General features: G+C 43.4%; 1 protein-coding gene across 1 annotated transcript in view; it reads right to left on the reverse strand.

The window, feature by feature from the left end:
- The window catches only part of CA10 (carbonic anhydrase 10 (inactive)), a 724,792-nt gene that overhangs the window by 159,267 nt on the left and 544,159 nt on the right, over nucleotides 1-21,366 (reverse strand). Inside the window, exon 4 of the mRNA XM_086928760.1 lies at nucleotides 4,073-4,258. Within this exon, the coding sequence (XP_086784886.1) occupies nucleotides 4,073-4,258 (186 nt within the window). The remainder of the gene's footprint in view (nucleotides 1-4,072; nucleotides 4,259-21,366) is intronic.

Genomic DNA, 21,366 nt, shown 5'->3' on the forward strand with positions numbered 1-21,366 from the left:
GAGAGTTCAGTGAGATGGAGGAGGTTTATTAGCTCTAGGATGGAAATTTGAATGCTCTGGGTAAGTTTGGTAGCTCTGGTGTGCAGAGAATCGATGTCCCTATAAGAAGGAGGTGCTGGAGGGCAGGGGGGCAATGGTTCAGGAGCAGTTCTGACAGCGTGAATAGGTGAAAGGACTAATATGGCCTGTATTATAAGCCATAGGATCTATGTTGGAGCCTCTTTGCGGGTTGGATTGAGGGCAGGAAGGGCAAGTAGCACTAGTATTGTAAGTCTTAGGGGATGTAACGGTGACATAGTCTACTTGGGGAGCTAGTAGAGAGGGGGCCAAAAGTCTAGGGGTGATGTGCTGGATTGTTTCGGGTGGTCAATGATGGGAGACCTAAGGGGGGGTTAGAGGGTGGCTGGCCATGCTGGAAGGGCTGGGTGAGGACTCAACAGTGTGGGAAAGGTAAGCACGACCTGTATCGTAGTTCATAGAGGGCGTACCGGTGACATGGTCTACTTGGGGAGCTAGTAGGGAGGGGACCAAGGGTCTAGAAGTGAGACTGTTGGGAGTACCGGGAGACTTGCTAGAGAGGTTAGAGGGATCAGTGTTGGAGGATCTTAGAGAGGTTTGTGGGTGGTTAGCCTCGTTGGGTGGGCTGGACGAGGGCTCATCAGGGCGGGAGATTGTTACCCTGCTAGTATTGAGCACGAGGTTTCTGAGGAGGGTAAAAAGGTCTGCAAATTTATTCAGGTTTTTGGGCGAGGCTTGGATCAAAATAATGCCAATTTTATAGAGAGTGATGGTGAGATCAGCCTGCAGCATTGGGGAGGATGCTATAGTTAGTTTAGTGCCGTACGGAATGTTCTTGGTAGCATGTACATTGCAGTGGTGAGCAAAGGTTTTGCGCCAGGCAGATGTTCTTCTAGAATAGAAGATGAGGTCATTCATGACTGTGCCGTTGTCTGCGTTGTAACGTAGGTCAGAGATCAGTGTCTCAGGGTGTCTTTTCAAGGTGGAGTGTTTGAAGGATTTTGTGGCGGTTTTGGAGAGGTTTGGGGGGTAGACTAGAGTGGAAGAATTTTCCCCCATACTGGACAGGCCAGTCCTAGCCATGTTGGCTCTGGTGGACTGCTCGAGCACCAATAGGGATAGTTAGGCAGCTAGGGTGGCTGCCCACTGTGTGGCAGCCAGTTATACTGTGACAGAGCCACAGGGGAGTGCACTATTAGTATAGGATTATGGTTGGCAGCTCTAGAGAGAATAGTTGGCGAGGGTGCGGATAGGTGGTTGGTCGCTCTTGAGAGATAGCTGGTGAGGGTGAGGATAATCACTTTGTATTAGGAGTGCAGTCATTTCATGGTCAGGCAATGTAAGGTGAGTAAGTGTCTTCATACCATCGCCATTTTAGGGTCAAGCAAGATGCAGTCTGCTGGTGAAAGGGTTACTGTGTAGATAATTACAGAAACTCTCAGCTAAGAATGATTATGAGCAGTCTGATTACGAAGAACTGCCTTCATAGCTTAAGTGATATTCTGTTGCACCAATGAGAGAGAGCAAGGCCCTAGGCATGGGCGGAAAATCCGTTCCGCTCGCGGATTTTGCGGATTTTCGGGAAATCCGCAATCCGCGAGATTTGCGAATTTCCTGCAAAATCCGCAAATCCGCGAGCAGCGGATTTTGCTCGCACTGCTCGCACTGTTCGCGTGAGTTCGCGCCCCGCGAATAAGTGCGAAATTGCAGAAATACGATCTAAGCAAAACTGAAAGTAACTACTTACCAGGTTCAAAAGTTCAGGCACATCATTAGTAGCCATTTCCTGTAGTGCTTCCTGAGGGGCCCCTCCAGAGTTCAGTTGCCAGTTGAAACTATTATGTGACCCTGCTCTGAACCTCAGAATAGTTACACATATGCCACAAAGGTCATGAATTACAGCTAAGGGAGACAAGCAGGAGCCAGGCTGGAAGTTAAAATCCATTAATCAGCCCCTAATTCATTATTGTCAGTTGGGGCAGGGCAGGTGTTGTAACTAATTTTGCAACAATGAAAGCACTTAGCAAGTGCAAAAGATCACTAATCAGGGCGCACTAAGGAAGCAGGTGCCAGCTAAAAAAATATTCTGTGACACATTAATCAGCCCCAAATTAATTCAGGTCACTTGAGGCAGGGAAGGTGTGCTTTGCTTTGCCGAAAATAATGTACACTGGACAACCAGAGGGTGTGGTGATGAAACAGAGGGTGGCATGGGTGGGCCAGAGGGTGGCATGAGTAGTCAGAGAGTGGCAGTGGTGACAGAGAGTGGCAGTGATGAAGAAGAGTGTCCCAAACAGGTTGGACACGTAGAAACAACAAGTTCGCAAAACTTGCGACCCGACAGGTAAGTTCGCAAATTGCGAAATTGTAAAAACCCTCGCGAACTGGCAGAAACACGGGCGAACACAAAAAAAAAAAAAAATCCGCAGATTCTCGGGAATTCGCGGATTTTGCGGATTGCGAGTTCGCAAATCCGCAAATTCGCGGATTGCCAATCCGCAAAATCCGCTCATGCCTACAAGGCCCCCGAAGTTTACTGGGGGGGGTGGGGGAGGGGGCGCCATTTTAGGATCAGGCAGCCTTCTGTCCCTGCAATTATTCTTATTTTCTATGCATTAGCAATCTAAGTTTTCCAAACACAGACCAAGGCACAGAAATACTCAGAGTTCAGAAATCAAATAGCTCTAAAAAATGATAGGGATAATTTACAAGAGTATTAGCAACACCAGTAGTAGCATTGCAGTAGCCTGGTCAGGAGTCTTCAGTAAGTTGAAGTGTCAGTCTAAACCACACTTTGGGAAAGCAATGGGACATAGGGGAATATCTTAAAGAGTCCATTCAAGGGGCAATGAGATGTGGGGAATGGTTTGGGTACGAGTCAAAGGAAGGTTCTGCATAATGTTTGCAGAAAGGGGTTCAGCAAAGAGTCTGCAAGGAAAGTCAAAAGGCATTTGCAAGATTCAGGGGCAAGTTTACTGGCTCTTTAAATGATGTTTGAATCATGTGTGCAGTGTGTTTGAGCTTGTGCTAAATTTCACTATATTTTTGACGCTTTTCTATCGGTTTGAGCCGTTGTAAGATGGACCAATTTGCACCCTTGAACTTTTCTTTCCGGTGCTATTTATAATTTGTATTCGCATGTGCTAAATACCATATTTTCCAGGAGCTTAAGATACGCCGCTAGTTTTGCACGTGTAGAACTCATGCTAGAAACAATGGGGCATATTACCAACAACTAGCGATAGTTTTTGTCTCTAACTTGTTTAGATACAAAAATTATCGCCGCACATCGGCGATTTTTATCGCAGATAAACCTTGCTATTAACAAGGTTTATCGCAAATGCGATAAAAAACGGCCGAAATCCATGAATATCGCTGAAAAGTCAGCGATATTCATGCATTATCGAGCAAATGCTCTTAGCCATGTTATCCACCTCCCATTGGATAACATGGCTAAGAACTGCTCAGGGCAGGTGTTAGCTTTTGGAGATATTCCCGCTTAGCGCGAATATCTCCAAAAGTTGGTAATAGGAGATAGCGATGTTAGCGACTGTTTTCAGTCTCTAACATCTTGGCACGCCCACTTTGCATCTCATTAGTGATAAATATCACTGACATGCAAAGTGGGGCCCAAGATGGTCGCTATCTCCTACTAGCTGTCGCTAACTGGTGTTAGCGACAGCTTGGTAATAGGGAGATAATTTTATCTCCGCTTTCTTGGCTTTTAAAGCCAAAAAAGCGGAGATAAACCCCCTTGATAATATGCCCCAATATTCGGGTATGTAAATGAGAATCGCTGTGGAGCAAAATTAAATGGAAGGTACAATACAGTTAATCAGAAAAGAGGGTAAGAATGGAAGAATGATAGGTCAGTTTGACCTTAAGTTTGCAGGAACATTATACAGCACTCTATTGTATTGGGCACATTTCTTTTTTAAACAACTGTGTTATTCTAAAATTAGACTAATTTTGCAGGATACGTATTTATTTACATACTAATATTAGGTTAAAAGTAATGCTAGAAGATTCTGTCATTTAATTTGAAAACACGAACCTCGCCAGAGAACGGCTGTCCATTGAGAAGATGCTCTGACCCTTGGCTGTCTTCACTGCCGAAGTGTAGCCGGATCTCTTCTAAGCGATGACTGTAAGTCATTGGCCCTCCAGAAATGTTTACTAAATGTTCCTTGTCCACTTTTAAGGAAACATGCCTCCCTGTGTTGTACATTGTTCCACTGACCTAGAATAAGGAAAATAAGATTAAGTAATATTTACTTTTTATTTTTTAGAAGTTATGAAACGTACGGAATACACATAGTAGGCATTAGAAGCAATTGTGTGATGTAAACCCGGACCACACAAACAATCTACAAGAGACCATATCAATGCACTAAGAACATTGCCCAGCCGAGATAAGAACATGGGGGCATATTATCAAGGGGGTTTATCTCCGCTTTTTTGGCTTTAAAAGCCAAGAAAGCGGAGATAAAATTATCTCTCTATTACCAAGCTGTCGCTAACACCAGTTAGCGACAGCTAGTAGGAGATAGCGACCATCTTGGGCCCCACTTTGCATGTCAGTGATATTTATCACTAATGAGATGCAAAGTGGGCGTGCCAAGATGTTAGAGACTGAAAACAGTCGCTAACATCGCTATCTCCTATTACCAACTTTTGGAGATATTCGCGCTAAGCGGGAATATCTCCAAAAGCTAACACCTGCCCTGAGCAGTTCTTAGCCATGTTATCCAATGGGAGGTGGATAACATGGCTAAGAGCATTTGCTCGATAATGCATGAATATCGCTGACTTTTCAGCGATATTCATGCATTTCGGCCGTTTTTTATCGCATTTGCGATAAACCTTGTTAATAGCAAGGTTTATCTGCGATAAAAATCGCCGATGTGCGGCGATAATTTTTGTCTCTAAACAAGTTAGAGACAAAAATTATCGCTAGTTGTTGGTAATATGCCCCATGATGCTTGCAACTAAAAACTCTGCTTCTCAGAGAAGAGCAGCATCATTAGTAAATGAAACATAGATTGATGCTCCCCCCACCATCGCCTTATCAGAGCCACACTAGACATCTTTGCATGGTATCCTGTGAACATGTTTACTCCTTAGGTCACAATGCTGCTGTTTCCCTGCGCCAGCTGCTTCAATCAGACACAGGCAGCTCAGGTTTGTATTGCTGCCAAATTGTTTTACCAAATCCACTTCTGACAGGCGTTGAGAGAAATAAACTTTCATGTTGGCAAACATCCTCGATCACTGGACCATGTACCCCTTGAAGAAGTCGAAGCCAGCAAACAAATGACTCAAGGAAGAGCTAATAGACATTCTCCACTGTGGAAAACTTGGCCACAAATATCGAAAATCTGTCTCCACCTCACACCGTGACACGAAGGATCCTCCTACAGGAATTAATAAGAACCATGCTCAGGACTAAACAGAAGTTACCTCCCAAATCATGGAGTAAACAGCAGGATATTCATATTTTTTCGCCAGTTAAAAAAAACAATCACTAAGCCCTTCGGCCCAGAACTGATAATATGCCAGCACCACCATGTACTCCATCCTTTTAACAGAAAAAATACTACTCGTAAATGCTACTTTCCTCTTGAATACATGTTTCTTTTAGGTCCTCTTCATTGTAAAACCCCTGCACGGGATACAGCATAACATCCCGTGTCTTCTCCTGTAACTACAGTTACCTCTGTGAATCATTTTTTTCCAAAGGTCTTGGCCCCTGAATACACCAATATTATACTATTTTTTAAAAGAAAATCCATTTGTAACCACATAAACCCAATTGTTGTATAGACCATAAGTATCCTAGCTTTAAACCAATGTAGAGTCCTACCACCAAGCAGTAGCAAAACCTCAATCAGTTCCATAATAAACTAAACTTTAACTAGCCCAATTTCAGATTGGCTCTGGTGAAGGGGTCCACGGTCCATAATATGACACTACCATTTGTTCTAATTCTCCTGGGTCTATCTGTCATTAAACACCATACGTTTGCAAACGTATGGGATCATGTTGAGGAGCCCGAAGAAGCTAAGATCTTTCTTCTCACGCCAAAGCCAAGAGGTAAACAATTAGGGGTCATATTATCATGACAGGCGATAAAATTATTGTTGCTTTAGCGGCAGAAAACGGCAGCTAAAACGGCAATAATGGGCTTGATAATATGCTCTATGGAATTCCAATTGAAGCCCATGTTAGAAGTCCTTCACATTTAACATGGGCTTCAATTGAAATTCCATAGAGCATAATATCAAGCCCATTATTGCAGTTTAATCTGCAGTTTTCTGCCGCTAAAGCGGCGATTATTTTATCGTCTGTCTTGATAATATGCACCTAAGTTTTCATAATTTCAGCAGACACTTTCTGCTTTAAAATCTGACAGGTCCTGGCCTTCTCATCCCTTCTGTTTAATGACTACATGAAGACGACCAGATGTGCATGCACGAGCACTGCTAGTTCAATGGAGCCATTTTCAGGACTTAATCCACTGACATGGTGCTGGGTAGGGCTGTGAAACGGAAGATATAAATTTACTTGAACAGGTCGAAGGTCAAAATTCTGGTCGTAGGCTTTCCTTTGCCAGCCACATCTCCAGAAGGAATTCTGGTGTAGACCGACTCTCTATCTAACACAGTAAGATCTGAAATCTCTATGTTCTTTTTGGCCACAAAATCTCAGTTGAAGATCAAATGCCCCATGCTGTAAACATGGCAGTGTCACTTTTTGCTTCCCCAAAACCGTATCAGTTTCCTCAGTAGCCATTTGTAGGCATCACTCATCTGATACTTAAGCCCAGATTCTCGTAGCCGTCAGGCAACGCAGCGCAGCACCCAAAGAGGCTGCACCGTGTTGCATGACAGGGAGAGAGCAGGAGAGAGCCATAGTCACAGAGGTATGGTACTCTCCTCCCCTCTCCCTAGCACTAGCAATGACTCAGCTGCCCAGCCCCACGCACACACATTTGCGCCATAGCGCTAGGGTGCGCACCATAGGTTTTGTACTGGCTATCCTTCTAGTACAAAATACTATGTATAGAGACACTTCAAAGCTTTTCCTACTTTGTATATGTGCTGCACAGTGCATCACGTGTGCAAAGTCATAAAAGCAAGGAGAAATGACAAAATCTCTCCTTTTAATGCCTGCTTTCTAGCGGCGTTCATTTTGAGCCCTAAACCCTGTCTGCCAGTGTTAGTAGAAAAGGTTTAGCTTCAAAAAGCCTGGGTGGTTGCATAGGAATGTCCATGTACCCCCATGAAGCGCCCGCATAACGCAAAGTAATGCAAAGCAGCGTTTTGTGCTTTTTCATACAAACCAATAACAATTTGTGTTGGTTTGTTAATCCCAAAACAGGTTTAAGAAATGAATGCTAACCCAGCACCAAACCTTTGAGGGACTTAAAGTTCTTCAGTATTGCCCTCGTAAATGATCTCTTTACAAGGAAATGATTTGTTTGATTAAGAAACACTATCTTGTGCAATACACTATAGGCAGAACAATATTCACCCTCCAACCCACATAATCATCCACCCTGCCCAGCTGAACAACCAATGGCTCCCTGTTTCTGCAAGAATCAACTTCAGAATGTGGTGTGTTACCAAAAGCTACCCACGGCTGGATCTCAAAATACCTTCCAAGCTGTCCATTCAGCTCTGTAGGCACCAGCTATCACAAAGGTTTGGCACCTGACTGGCTCATTGCTTCAAGCAATATCCCTATAGCTTTCAATCAGCTCTAACGTCCTTTCCCAATCCTTAAAGAATACAAACTCTTCTTTTCCAAAGACTAGAATTAGAAATATGAAACACTTTGCACATCGAGTCCAGAAAACTTTCCTCTTTTTACCTGTGACTCACTTTTCACTGTCATTTGACCGTGTGGCCTGCCACGCGCACTTTGAAGCTTTCTCTGTGCCACATAAGGGCAAGTAATGTGCTGCGACAAACACATGTTAACCCTCTCCCTCTTAAGAGATGCTGGGATGGGTGGGGCATAACCCCGAGGAAGGCTAGTGGGAATGGAACAGCATCAGACCTGAAGGTGAAACTGGAGTCACTAGCCCTCTGCCTATTCTGTAAAAACAATGCCGCCCAGGTATGGTTGACATACTGAAACATACCACCAGCAGTCAGTGGTTTTCACTGTGGAAAATGAAGGGGACACCGACAAAAATGGTTGGGGAGTAGGAAAGGGCTTGCTACACAAGGAATATCATTTTTTCTGTGAACAGAGAAAGCTTATGAATACTCTTTATCATTATATTTCATTTCCGTAAATATTAGTACATTTACTAACATAGGTGTCTTTAATATCTGGTATAAGTATCGTCTTTACTGTTTTGTGCTACATCGAGCAGACTGCATAGAAGAAATGTGACACCAAAGCTGTGCATATAATTCAACAATACTTACAAGAAAATAACACATCGTTTAAATGAGAGTATTTTGTAATAAGGTGTAGAAGTTGCAAAGAGTAATATATATACGTAGACCAACAATTGAGATTTCTAAGCAAAATCATCTATACTACTATTATAAAGAGAGAACTTGCACCTTTTGGCCAGGTAAACTCGGGAACCACAGCCCCAATCTACACACCCGATACATCTATGAAAATGTCAGGGTGTGTAGATGGACATAGGCAACATTAAATAAAATAAAAAACGTAAATTAAAAAATTAAAATTTGTAAACAAAGTAGTCCCCTAAAACAAGCGCCGGCCGCGACGTAGCGCTGATCGCGACCTAGACATAACGTAATGACGATATGCGGGGAGGAGCGGTGACTTGCGGCGAGGAGCGGGCGGCTCAGGTAAGGCAAAGGCAGGCGAAAGGCGAGAGGCGGGCGGCGGGCAGCGGGAGGCGGGCGGGAGGCTCAAGGCGCGAGGCGGGAGGCGGTATGGCCAATGTCAGTGCGGGCGGCGGGCGGGAGGCTCAAGGCTGAAGGCGGGAGGCGGGAGGCGGTATGACCAATGTCGGGGCAGGAGGCGGGAGGGATGCGGTCTGGGCAATGTCGGGGGGGGGGGGGGTGCACAGAGGCTTAAAATGCTGCCCCCAGCCCCCTTCTGCCCCGGGCAAAGCCGGGGCGGGCTGCTAGTGTATTCATATTTTTATCAACTAGATCAGTATGAAAGTCGTAGAGTATGAAGATAACGCACTGTTCAACATTATAACAATGTCATTATTAATCAATTTGCCACGCATTTTGGGCAATTACAAGACATACCTACAGGGCCGGCTTTAGTACTGGTGGTGCCCAGTGCGACAATGTTTTTTGTTGCCCCCCAAAGACCACTTCCACCACGGATTCCCTCCCTACTACCCTTTAACAGTCTTCATTAGCTCTCTCTCAGATGTATTTAATTAATTTTATAGCATCACTCATAAAAGTGAAGGGTGTCTGAGCACTTTACATAACACACATAACACGGAGACAATCAATCATAGGTGTGTAAATTAGTATATAGTTAATGTTACATAAGATAGAGGACACCAAGTGGTGGATTCACATGTCATTCATACAGGTAGGCAGTGTAGTTGAAGATTACTCGGTCTGGAGAAGCACAAACTCTGAATTTAAAATGTAACACAATGGATTTGGGGCTCTCTTTAATAACAAGAACTGATTTGTACCCAAATAAACCCTTTTGGCAACATTAGAATTATTAGAATCTGGGGAAAACAAAATACATACACTCTAATCTATACCTTGAAGTCTGCACGTTGTTCTTAGATGACAATTAATATCTCACTGTAAACTGCAACTAACAAAAGGAAGTCTCTGACAAAAGCATTAACCCACTGGCCTGTTAACATTATATTACTTTGTGATCTGCATGGTACCTGTTCTTTGCAGCAGGCATATTAACCCTCTGCGCTACCTTACCATGAATCAAAACTTTCATGAGTCAAAACTTCTACTAGATAAAACTCCGATCTCACCAGGAAGAAGATTAATCACCGGAGTTTTCTTGACATTTTAATTGTTGACTGAAAATTGCTGGAGACAAGGAACGTGGCAGCAGGCGCTTTTAAGCGCAATATAAACTAGCAAACAGTCGCCCCCAAGTGAAGTCAGCACCCAGTGCGGTGGCACCGCTCGCACCGCCCTAGAGCCAGCCCTGCATACCTAAGGCTGAAGTATCCAATGCACATTGTCCCTCCTAGATATATAATGTGCAGATTCCCACTGACCACTCAGGGACTTGAGAGAAACAGTGAATGATCTCAATGCAGTCCTCACCATAGAAATCCCTAGTCAGTGAGACTCAAACTGCTAGCTGCTTGAACCTCATTTTGTGTATAGGAACCTAGAAGCATTTGAATATATGCTTTATAGAAGATACATACTCCCAGTGTATGATTGTACTATCCTTGACATAGACGTTATTAGCATGACTGTCATACTTGATGTCTCACTGACATAGATAGTATGCACCTTTCCTGAGGCGGAAGCCGGGAAAGAGAGTTAGCTCGAATTGTAATTACTGCTGAATGCATTTTAAAACTGTTTTATTTTCCTTTGGACTTGCTACCCACCTTATTTGTTTTCAGTTTCCCTGCTCAGCCGATTAGGCGCTGGTGCTAGGAACAGGCAGGGGGGCTGACATCTTGGGGGAAGCAGACAGGGGCTACGCTCTAGTTTCTTCGCCCCTCCCGCCCTCACCTGCACTTAAATTGAGGCCGATATCTCGCGCGTTTGAGAGATAGTATGCACCTTTCCTGAGGCGGAAGCCGGGAAAGAGAGTTAGCTCGAATTGTAATTACTGCTGAATGCATTTTAAAACTGTTTTATTTTCCTTTGGAATTGCTACCCACCTTATTTGTTTTCAGTTTCCCTGCTCAGCCGATTGGGCGCTGGTGCTAGGAACAGGCAGGGGGGCAGACATCTTGGGGGAAGCAGACAGGGGCTACGCTCTAGTTTCTTCGCCCCTCCCGCACTCACCTGTATAATATGGCCATCTTTTTCCGGCCGCGCGCAGCTCTTCCTGCCCAAAATCCTCTCCAAACTGGCTTTTCGGCAGTTTGAATTGCCGATCCTAAAGCAGGCATAAAAGAAACATTTACGATATTTTATCTGACGAGTTATTGGATGCCCTGTTTCTTACGGAAACGTGGCTACATAATAGTCCTGGGCCCGACACCGCAGAAGCTCTTCCTTTGAATTATGCGATTGTGAGGACTGACAGACTGGGGAAAATTGGAGGGGGCATTGGGATCATTTTTTTAAAAACTTTGCAGTGTACTCTAGAACCAATTCCCCTGAGCAATAGTGAGGCTGCCCTTTTTAAACTTGCTTTAACTCCAAACTTTACGCTTACCGGGCTCTTAGTTTACCGGCCGCCCGGTCCGTTACAGACCTGGATTACACAATTTTTGGACATTACGGCATCAAGCCTGGTAAACTCGAGTAATCTATCAATACTGGGCGACCTCAATATTCATTTTGAGGATCCCAAGAACAATATAGGCAAAAATTTACTAGATGATTTTGCGGCAATGAACATAACGCTGTGGAATGCGGGTCCCACCCACAGTGGTGGTCACTTATTGGACCCTATTCTGTCCAATCTTCCACACATACATTGTTTTCCCGCTTTACCTTTACATTGGACTGGTCATTTTCTATCTAAATTTAGTTTCGTCATCCCTGATACTTCCATTCCTTCCATGAAAACACCTATGATTGAGAAAAGAGATTGGAAAAAGCTTGAAATAAATCTCCTTAACAAAGCCCTGGACTTTAAACCTCTGGGCGTTGTTTCTGATTCAGACGATATGGAAACTGTGTCACTCAAGGTTAACATATGGCTCAAGGAGGCGATTGATTTGTGTCTTCCTCTCCGACACAAAAAAGTCACGGTCCAAAAATCTCCTGCGTTATGGTTCAATGAATCTCTCAAAATTGAGAAATCCAAATGCAAAAGGTTGGAACGCATTTGGAGGAAACACTATTCTTTAGAAGCAGGGCTCACTTATAGGAAGGAACTTAAGGAATATCATAAGGCTTGTGCAACAACAAGGGCGTGCTATGTGACCAGGACTATTTCCGAGGCAACGAATAAGTCGAAAGTACTATTTAAATTAGTAAAGGAACTGGCGGGTGCCCAAACAATAGCCAGTCCACTGCCTTTGAGTAGTGATCAATGTGAGGAACTTGCCTGTTTCTTCACAAAGAAGATTGAGACGTGTTACTTGGACATAGCAAATCAACCTCTGGTGTCCAAAGTCAATATTACTGATCATACGGGCAATAGTGATCTGGCCACTGCCCCACAACTTTGTTTGACGTATGAACCCCTTACCTTTTGGCCTGAGATTAATGTGTAAGGCCTAAAAGATATTTTAGGTAAGTTAAAATCCGGATCACTGGCTGATCCACTTTCAATCCCGGTACTGAAAATGTTGGACACTCCGCAGCTCTCCGAGATCTGTAGAGCTCTTAATCAATCACTATCAAATGCTAATCTCCCATCTATGTGGAAGCATGCTATGGTGAAACCATTGCTGAAAAAACCATCAGCTGATCCTAAGATTTTAGCCAATTTCAGACCGATGTCCCTTCTGTCTGCTTTTTCTAAAGTTTTGGAGCGGCATGTTCACTATCATCTAGCCCAGTTTACAGAGGCAAATGCTTTACTTCATCTATCTCAATCGGGGTTCCGCCCAGGGTTCTCTACAGAGACTACATTGTTGGGCGTCACTGAGAATCTACGCCTTATGTTGGACAGAGGGGACACAGCTGCGCTGATACTCCTTGATCTCAGCGCAGCATTTGACACCATTTCTCACACCATTCTATTAAGGTCTCTCTCTGCAATGGGTATCCATGGTCTTGCCATGGACTGGATCGCATCTTTTCTCACTCGGAGAACATTTCAAATCTTCTCACATTCGTCCTCCTCTAACATTCAGCTGTCTCCTTATGGGGTACCTCAGGGTTCGGTACTAAGTCCTCTGCTTTTCAACTTATATGGGACACCACTCGAACAGATTGCTGAACGGGAAGGCCTGACTATGTTCATGTATGCAGATGACTCACAAGTTACGTTCTCACTGTCAAATTCTGATCAAGCATCTCCTTCCCTCCTTCAAAACGGTCTCAGGACTGTTGCCAAATGGATGAGTTTGCTCAAGCTAAATGGCGGGAAAACTGAGGTCCTTATTTTGGGTCCTAAGCAGGACCTCTGAGTCCCAGACACTGGCCATCGGAAATGGGAGCCCTGCCCATTCCTCTTGATCAGGTGCTAAATCTGGGGATGACTATTGATAAAGGCCTGACTATGCAGCCCCAGGTCAGGAAGTTAACGACCTTATGTTTCATCATCTTACACTGGCTAAAGAAAATCATTTGGATGTTGCCAGAAGACTCACAGAAGTCAGTAGTAAATGCCCTGGTCACTTCTAGATTAGATTATGGCAACGTCCTTTACTTAGGGGCATCACAGGTGGTCACCAGACGCCTCCAGCTAGTCCAGAATGCTGCTGTTAGGCTGTTATGTAAATGTCATAAAAGGGAACACATGTCAGGTCATCTCCGGTCTTTACATTGGCTAAGAGTCGAGAGCAGAGTCAAGTTCAAAACTCTTAGCTACATGCACAAAATAAAATAGGGTATGGCCCCGATATATTTACAATCTTTGGTGCATGTGTATACTCCTGCCCGCTGCTTGCGTTCTTCATCTCTTGGCCTATTCAGCTTGCCCAAGTTTCGCCTTTCCAGAATGGGAGGCAGGTCCTTTTCTGTATTGGGTCCAAAGCTGTGGAATTCTTTGCCGATGACTATCCGAAGAGAATCCAGTTATGTCTGTTTTCGCAGAGCCATCAAGACCTGGCTGTTTGATCAATAACTCTCTCTGATCTCACAGGATAATAATGTTCTAGCTATCTAGCTCACTGTCTCGCTAGCACCGGCAAACCCTTTTTGGGTAGCTGTAGCGCTCTATAAATACAATAAATAAATAAATAAATAGGCGTTGTCAGAGTGCTGGGAACCTCTTTTGTTTTCTTAGTTTGGGAAGCAAGGACTCCTTAGGAAGTCAGGGTTCCTTTTGAGTGTAATCGGAATGTGTGTAGGTCTTTAGAAGATACTTGGGGCCAGATGTACGAAGCTTTTATCAGTTCACTGCGAAACGGGCTGTTTGCAACCTGAAAAAGCATTTTAATATGTACAAGCCCTATTTACAATTTGGTAAGCTATTACTGAACCGCAGATTGGGTTTGGGAGATGCTATTAGGAAGGGGCGTGCCAAGGGTGTCCCTTCCTGCTAGCTAGTCGCACTGGTATGAGGAATGTTTTGCGACCAGGAATGCTCTTGCAAAACATTTGCAGTTACCACCAACTTTAAGTTGGAGTAACCCATTCACAAATGAGAACCCCTTCCTCTTTTGAATGTGGGCACCACAATCTTTTAAGAGCAGGCAGTGTTCCCATAGACCACTGCCTGCTCTTAAAAATTGCATCCTGTGTTCCTTTAAGGAAAATGGGCTGCATTTAAAAATAAAAAACGTATTTAAAAAGCAGTCTGCTGACCCCAGTCGGCCACTATCCCAGTGAGTGCTGGCCATTCCCAATGGGTCGCAAATTGTGACCTACCTCATGAATATTAATGAGGGAGGTCCCTTGCGACCCATTGGAAATCACAAACACTGTAAAACACACTGTTGTACAGTGTACAGTGTATAGCTGTTTGTGATTTCCTATTACGACATCACAAACAGAAGTCTATATGCATCTGGCCCTTATTGAAGCACTTTTTCAGAGAACACTACTTTTTAAAAGAAGAGGATTGCCCCCTGAAATAGTATGCTTCTTGCAAATGATCTTGACTACATGCTGGGGCTCCCACACTTGTTTAGTGCCCTATTACTTTATTGATATTGAAAATGTTTATAAAGCACGCCATTGCCCAAAGGCGTCTTGGCACTAATGTTTGCTAGATGTCACATTTAGTTCTGCTTGTTGAGTGGCGCAGATGTAAAAAGCCAGGTTAAGAGTTGTTTTCTAAAGCAATACATATGGGTTAGTCTTTGAGGTGCCACGGCATTTTGTTCCAAAGTTTGCAGGTAGCGGAAGTAAAGCCTCTGCCGCCCCAAGAGTCTCTACTGTTCCTAATGTAACTGAACGAAAGGCTCTCCTAGGTGTGTACCATTTGAATTTAGTGTTAAGGTACTCAGCTCTGTATCATGAAGTGATTTGTGGACAGAGCATAATACCTTGATGGCTATTCGCTCCATAATGGGAAGCCAATGTAACTCCAACATTGCTTGAGAGGTTGATTTAAATTTTGAGATTCTCATTAAGAGGTGGGCGGCTGCATTTTGTAAATATGCAGCTTATTCAGAATTCGTTGCTGGGCGTCCATGTGAATGAATGAATGAATGAAAGAAAATTTATACCGCGCAACTAAAACCCGAAGGCATCAAGGCGCATGTAATATGCGTTGCAGTAATTGAGTCTGGAAAGCACCAGGGCGATGATTACTGATTTCTGTAAATCGAATGGAATAACTGGGGCAATCTTTCTCAGAGACTTTAATACATAAATCAAGTGGATATGAGCTTGCTTATCTGGTCTTAGAAAGTCAGATTTACAATAAAGATGACTCCTAAGTTCCTGACTTTATTGACCGGCACAGAGATGGGGCCCAAATGTTGGGGCCACTAAGATGTGTTCCAAAAGGAAGATTCTCTCCTGAACAAAAGGACCCCAGTATTCTCTGAGTTGAGTTTGAGACAACTTTCCCTCATTCAACTAACAACCTCAATCATACAGTTGTTGAAGTATTTTGTGTGTTGTGTACATCCATCGAAATTAACTCTTCAACCTGCGTATCGTCTGCATATGTAATCATAGAGAGTCCAAAAGAGCGGATCAGCCTGGCGAGGGGGACAACATAAGCATTAAAGAGGATGGGATTCAGAGAATACTCATGTGAAATTCCACACGTCAAAGAGAAGGGTTGTGATGTATTCTCTCCCAGGGAGAGGGACTGTTCTCTATCTGCGAGAAAGGAATGCAGCAGTTCGAGTGTCGGTCCTCCAGTACCCATGGCATCAAAGTGATCTTCTAGCACAGTGTGCTTCATGGTGTCGAAAGCTGTGAATAAGTCCAGCAAGATTCCCACAGCATTTCCTCTGTAGTCAAACATGTATCTAATTACTTCAGTGGCAACTATCAGAGCTGACTTCATGCTATGATTTTCCCTAAACCCATATTGCACAGCGTCTAATACTTCATTTTCATCTAGGAAGCTAGGCAGTTCAGAATTGAGATGCCTTTCGAAAATGATAGTTGTCATTCGTAAGTCTGAGGGCGCTGACTTTTTGCATCATAGGGGTCGAGAGAGGATGTCCTTAATAATGGATGGAGGGATAACTTTTTCCAGACTTTATGAAATTGACCCTTGAGAATAATATCATTCAATAAGTTGGTAAAAGGGACTGCTGGTGCAGAATGTTAGGGGGCAGGGATCGGAGAGTGCTCCAGACTTAGATATTTCTAATTATTTGATCAACTCACTGAGCTGACTTTTACTGTGGGTTCAGTTTTGGAACTGGGTTGGATGATATTGCGGCTAACTTCAAATTCGTCATACACTTCTTTTTCATGGTTAGGAAACTATTTGCCAGTTTATCATCACATAAGGATTGACTGGGAGTAATGGATTTGGTGATAGTGGGATTAGAGAGAATATTAACAGATTTAAATAATTCTTTATAGGATTTTTTTGCATGGGTGTTTTTTTCCATAAAATAGTTTTCTCTGAGATAATCATGTTTTTGCATTCAAAGATACATTGCTTTTATTTATTTCTCCTGCCTGCAGCATTTTTGTTTTAATAATCTTAATTTGAATGGAAACCAGGGAGAAGTTAGTTAATTTATGTGGTTTTTAAAATCTCAAAGCGAGCTAGCTTGATGACTGCTTGATTAATCCAGGTGGAGTAACTAGCTGCATCTAGGTCAGGAGCATTTACAAGAGAGGGTTGCGAGGCGTCTAAAATCGCAGTGAGTTCATCTTTATTAATTTTGATCCAGGCTCTATATTTAATTCCCTATGTGGATGTGTCTCGTAAGGTGCTTGGGTAAGGAAGTTTTATAGTGAACCTGATGGCATTGTGATCTAACTATGTAAGTGGAAGCACAGCTTCCAACTGCGGGTCTTGGTTTCTTGAAAAAATGCTGTCCAAAACATGCCCTGCTCAGTTGGTGGCCGTGTTTACCACTTGTTTATAGTCCGAAACAGCCCAGGTTTAAAATGAGTTGTTCTGTTTCTCCTTTGGATAGAACTTCTAAATGACAATTAAAATCACCTAAAATGGTAAAGCTTGAAAGTTGCATACATGATTCCAGGAGGTCATTGATAGATTTTAGAATATTTGCTTATGCACCGGGCGGCCTATATATCAAAAGTTAATTTACAGAGTAATATTAGTGAGTATGTATTTAAAATAAGTGTTTCACAATTTATATATGTTACAGGTTCACACATAATCTCCAGGTGCTGGCTGTAACGGACCGCTAGACCTCCACCATGTTCAGATGCACGCATGTCTATAGACGGCACTGCCAGCAGGGACCGCTGCTGCAAAGTCAGGGCCAGAAAGATCGTCTGCCCATGTTTCTGTGAGAAAAGCAGTCTCCCGCGCATATGTGGCAAGGAATTCTAGAAATGTATATTTGTGTATGATTACTAAGCGGGTATGTTGATCAGGACACAGTTAATTGTAGTGGTATAAACAGGGGAGGTGGCGGAGAGGTCATTTCGCTTTAAATTAGGGCTATTAAATTTAAGAGGCGGTTTTGGCCTGGATGACAACTTACACATTGATGGCGCTACCAGCTCTTACAAAAATCAGACATTTTGAACCGATTGTTCTTCTTACCTGGGTGTTTAAGCTGCAGTAGCTTCTCTCTGGTATACAGCTCTTTGGGGAAGATTGGACAGGAGTTCTGGCGCAAGGTTCAGTCTGGGCATGAGGGGCGCAGACGGACTTCCCTTTGGCACTCCAGCAGAGGGCCCTTGTACGTATCTGCCCTATTCTAATGGGGAGTTTGGTGCACTGGCACAGTCAGGACTGAAACGCTGACCTGCTGTCCCCCGTGGCCTCAGCAAGATGGCCTTAATCCCCTACCTCAGCAACAGATCGTGAGCATTGTAGGAGAAGATCACGAGCTCTAACAGGCTTAGCGCTATGCCCCAAGAGAGTGTGCAAACAGTGCAAAAGTATTGTAATGCAACACAACAGCAATACACATGATACAAGACTAGGTAGGTACCCGTTCTACAAATTCCGATGCATACACAAATAGGTCTTGTCCAAGCAGACAAAGTAGCAAATGCTTTTTTAGACAATCATCGTTAGGCTCAAACAATGATTTTCCTCACTCACTTATTAAACTTTGCTAGTTTTAAAATGTATTGGGAAACATGACAAATTCTAAGAGTAAAACGGCTCCTTCCTAGGCACCCTCACCCCCTTTCCTTGCTTTAAGATCACATTAAGTTGATCAAAGCTGCCCAAGGGCGGTGTTAGTGCCGCCATCTCTCCTCTGTCCTCGCTGTATCCTACCTCCCAGAATCACCCAGGCTCCCAGACTCACCTCGCCAATCATGATGCTACCTTACAGCAGCGTTGTGATTAGTCTGAATGCTGTGGTTTGGTGCTCAGATGGGATTGGAGGGTTGTGCATGTTCTCCACCCAGGCTGCATAATACAGCTGGTAGTTAACATGGAAAGTGCGCATGACGGTTTGGCCACACCAAGACGGCCGGCCTAACCGTCATGCGCATTTAAGGTGCAGAAGCCACCCCTCTTCCCTTTAAGTGAGACTGGAGCCCAGTCTCACCCCCCTAACATGTATCTTGCAGCCAGACTAAAAATACAATGATAATGACGTTCGGTTATTATCATTTTATTTTTCCTTTGCACTGCTCTTAGAGCAGTGGGATTACGCTCTTCTGCATTAGCAGAGGAGCCGCTGCTGGAATGAACATTCTAAAAAGTACCCAAGTGGGAGTTTGTTATAAAGACTCTTTTCAAAGCTTATATGTGTAGAATATTGTAATTTGAAGTGAGTTCTGGAGTTCACATGCCCTTGTTGGGTGAGTTATTTTTTATGCTTGGTGATATTGGTCCTAACTGGCAATGCTATTCTTTTGTACCAATAAACCTCTTTTCACACTTACCAGAGTGATATTAATAAAACTGGTGATAAGTTGAAACAAGCAGTGCATGGAATCATCACCATTCAAGGTCACTAAGCATTACATCTGCATCATGCAAGTTTCCTGTAATTCTTCATTGCACTTTGAGACGGTGTAGTGCTCTACATTGGTGAAACTCCCTTTAGAGTCATTTTCTGTAGAGTGGTATTTAGGGATTTGGAGGAGGAGGCATCAGTGTGCTATGGAAGCATTTGTTTGCTTTATTTGTAGGTATGTTTTGGTGAGGAGTGCTAAGGACCAAGAAAGTGTATTCCAATGCTAAGGGAAACCCGATTTGGTTTCTCCAAGACACTCACTTATTCTGTGCCCTGGCACCGTGCACAGAGCCAGAACAAGCGAGTGTCTTGTAGAAACTAAATCGGGTTTCCCTTAGCTCACCGGTACCCAGAGGAGGCCTTGTACAATAATAAAACAAGGTACAGATACCACAGATCTGACTTAAAACTACAAGGGTGGTGAGTACACCTCTCTATTAGGAGCCAGAATGCACTCTTAATAACACACCTTGGTCCTGACGAAAGCCTCTAGAGCATCCACGAGGCTGAAACATGTTGACCAATATCAGTGCGGAAGATTAGTGACTGGATATATACACGCACCACTACTGTTTTTAATTTCCCACATCACTACTACTCCAATAAATACTTGTGATAAAAGTAGTGTAGGGGATTTTAACTCACTTGACCAGAGCACAAACACGCCCTCTCTTTTTCATTTCGGGCCAATACTGACAAACCAGTTGGCTTCCTCCAGGCGGAGGTCAGCATACTCACAATGAAAAAGACCCAATGATGATGCTGTAACAGTACACCTAGGCAGAGAACCAAGATATACCGCCAATTGTCTGTGTACGTATATGAGAGTTTTTATTACGGTTCCCACAAGAACAAACACCATGGTTATATACAGGACAAGTGGTCCATTCTCCCCTCTCTTTGATTTTTGTACTAAACATTGGAAGCCGAATGTATCACAACTTCTCTTTCCCCCCTCATTGATTATTAAGTATGCAAAGATTTGTGCAACAGGCAGGATGTGGAAGACAGAGCAAGGAATTAATGAAAAGCAAACTTTCTGGGTCACCAGGCGATTGGCTTTTACCAGGAGACTGTCCAACCCGACTGGTGTCTTGAAGTACACAAGAAAACTAAAAAGACTGGACTGTAGGCTAAGTATTATGGAACTAGATGGTTAAGAACAGAGCTAGTAATATTTTGTTGAGAAAGTGAGAAAACAATACTGGAACAAACAGAGAGTCTTAAAAAATAGAGGATTGTCAAGGCATTTATAGTTGTTATGATAGTTTGCTAAGATAGCTTATAGTGATAGTTTGCTGTGCTCAATTCTTATTTTTCATGCTATTTTCTGGGCATTTTCCATCCAAGCATGCATAAATGATGACAGCTTGACCGTAAATAATAATTCACAATTTTCATGTTAGACAATGCAGCAAGTTCCTCCTACATATATCTATAGCAGTTCCCCACAAAGCACAATGACTATAAGGTAAATAATACCCAAGGGAGGAGGAGGAATAGAAGACCTTCAGATAAAGGACAGACATTGAAAATGCCACTAAATCTGGCTTCAAAGGAATGCTGTATGGTAATGTGAAGCATTACATATAAATAGCATGAAAACAGATATGTATTTGTGTGGAAGCAAAGAACTGTCAAATACTATTGGTGTAGGTCAAAAGGTCAGCTGACAGTTGCACAGTCAAGTCAGACCTGAATATGCATGTAGGTTATTGATTGCCCTCCTCCCATCTATGCTGCTGGCAGAGAAAAACAACATTATGTATCTAGTTATCTAAGAATCTTTAATAGCATAGCAATGTCATGTGCGTGCCCCTGAAAATTAAAGCTCAGGCAGCTGGATAAATAAACAAAATGATCACAGTTGTGTGGAGGGCAAGCAATTTCTGGTGGAAACACACAACGTCTGCCCCATCAAAACATGTACTCCTGGCTCCCAACATGTACGCGGAGCCAAAGCACCTCTCCTGGTAATTCTCACAAAATTATCTGGCGACGGCTGTGCTGTAAATCCAGACCTTAAAAATTATTGACTAAACAAGACAGTCCAAGAA

This window comes from Lissotriton vulgaris, chromosome 7, assembly GCF_964263255.1.
Source record: "Lissotriton vulgaris chromosome 7, aLisVul1.2, whole genome shotgun sequence".
NCBI classification, from domain to species: domain Eukaryota; kingdom Metazoa; phylum Chordata; class Amphibia; order Caudata; family Salamandridae; genus Lissotriton; species Lissotriton vulgaris.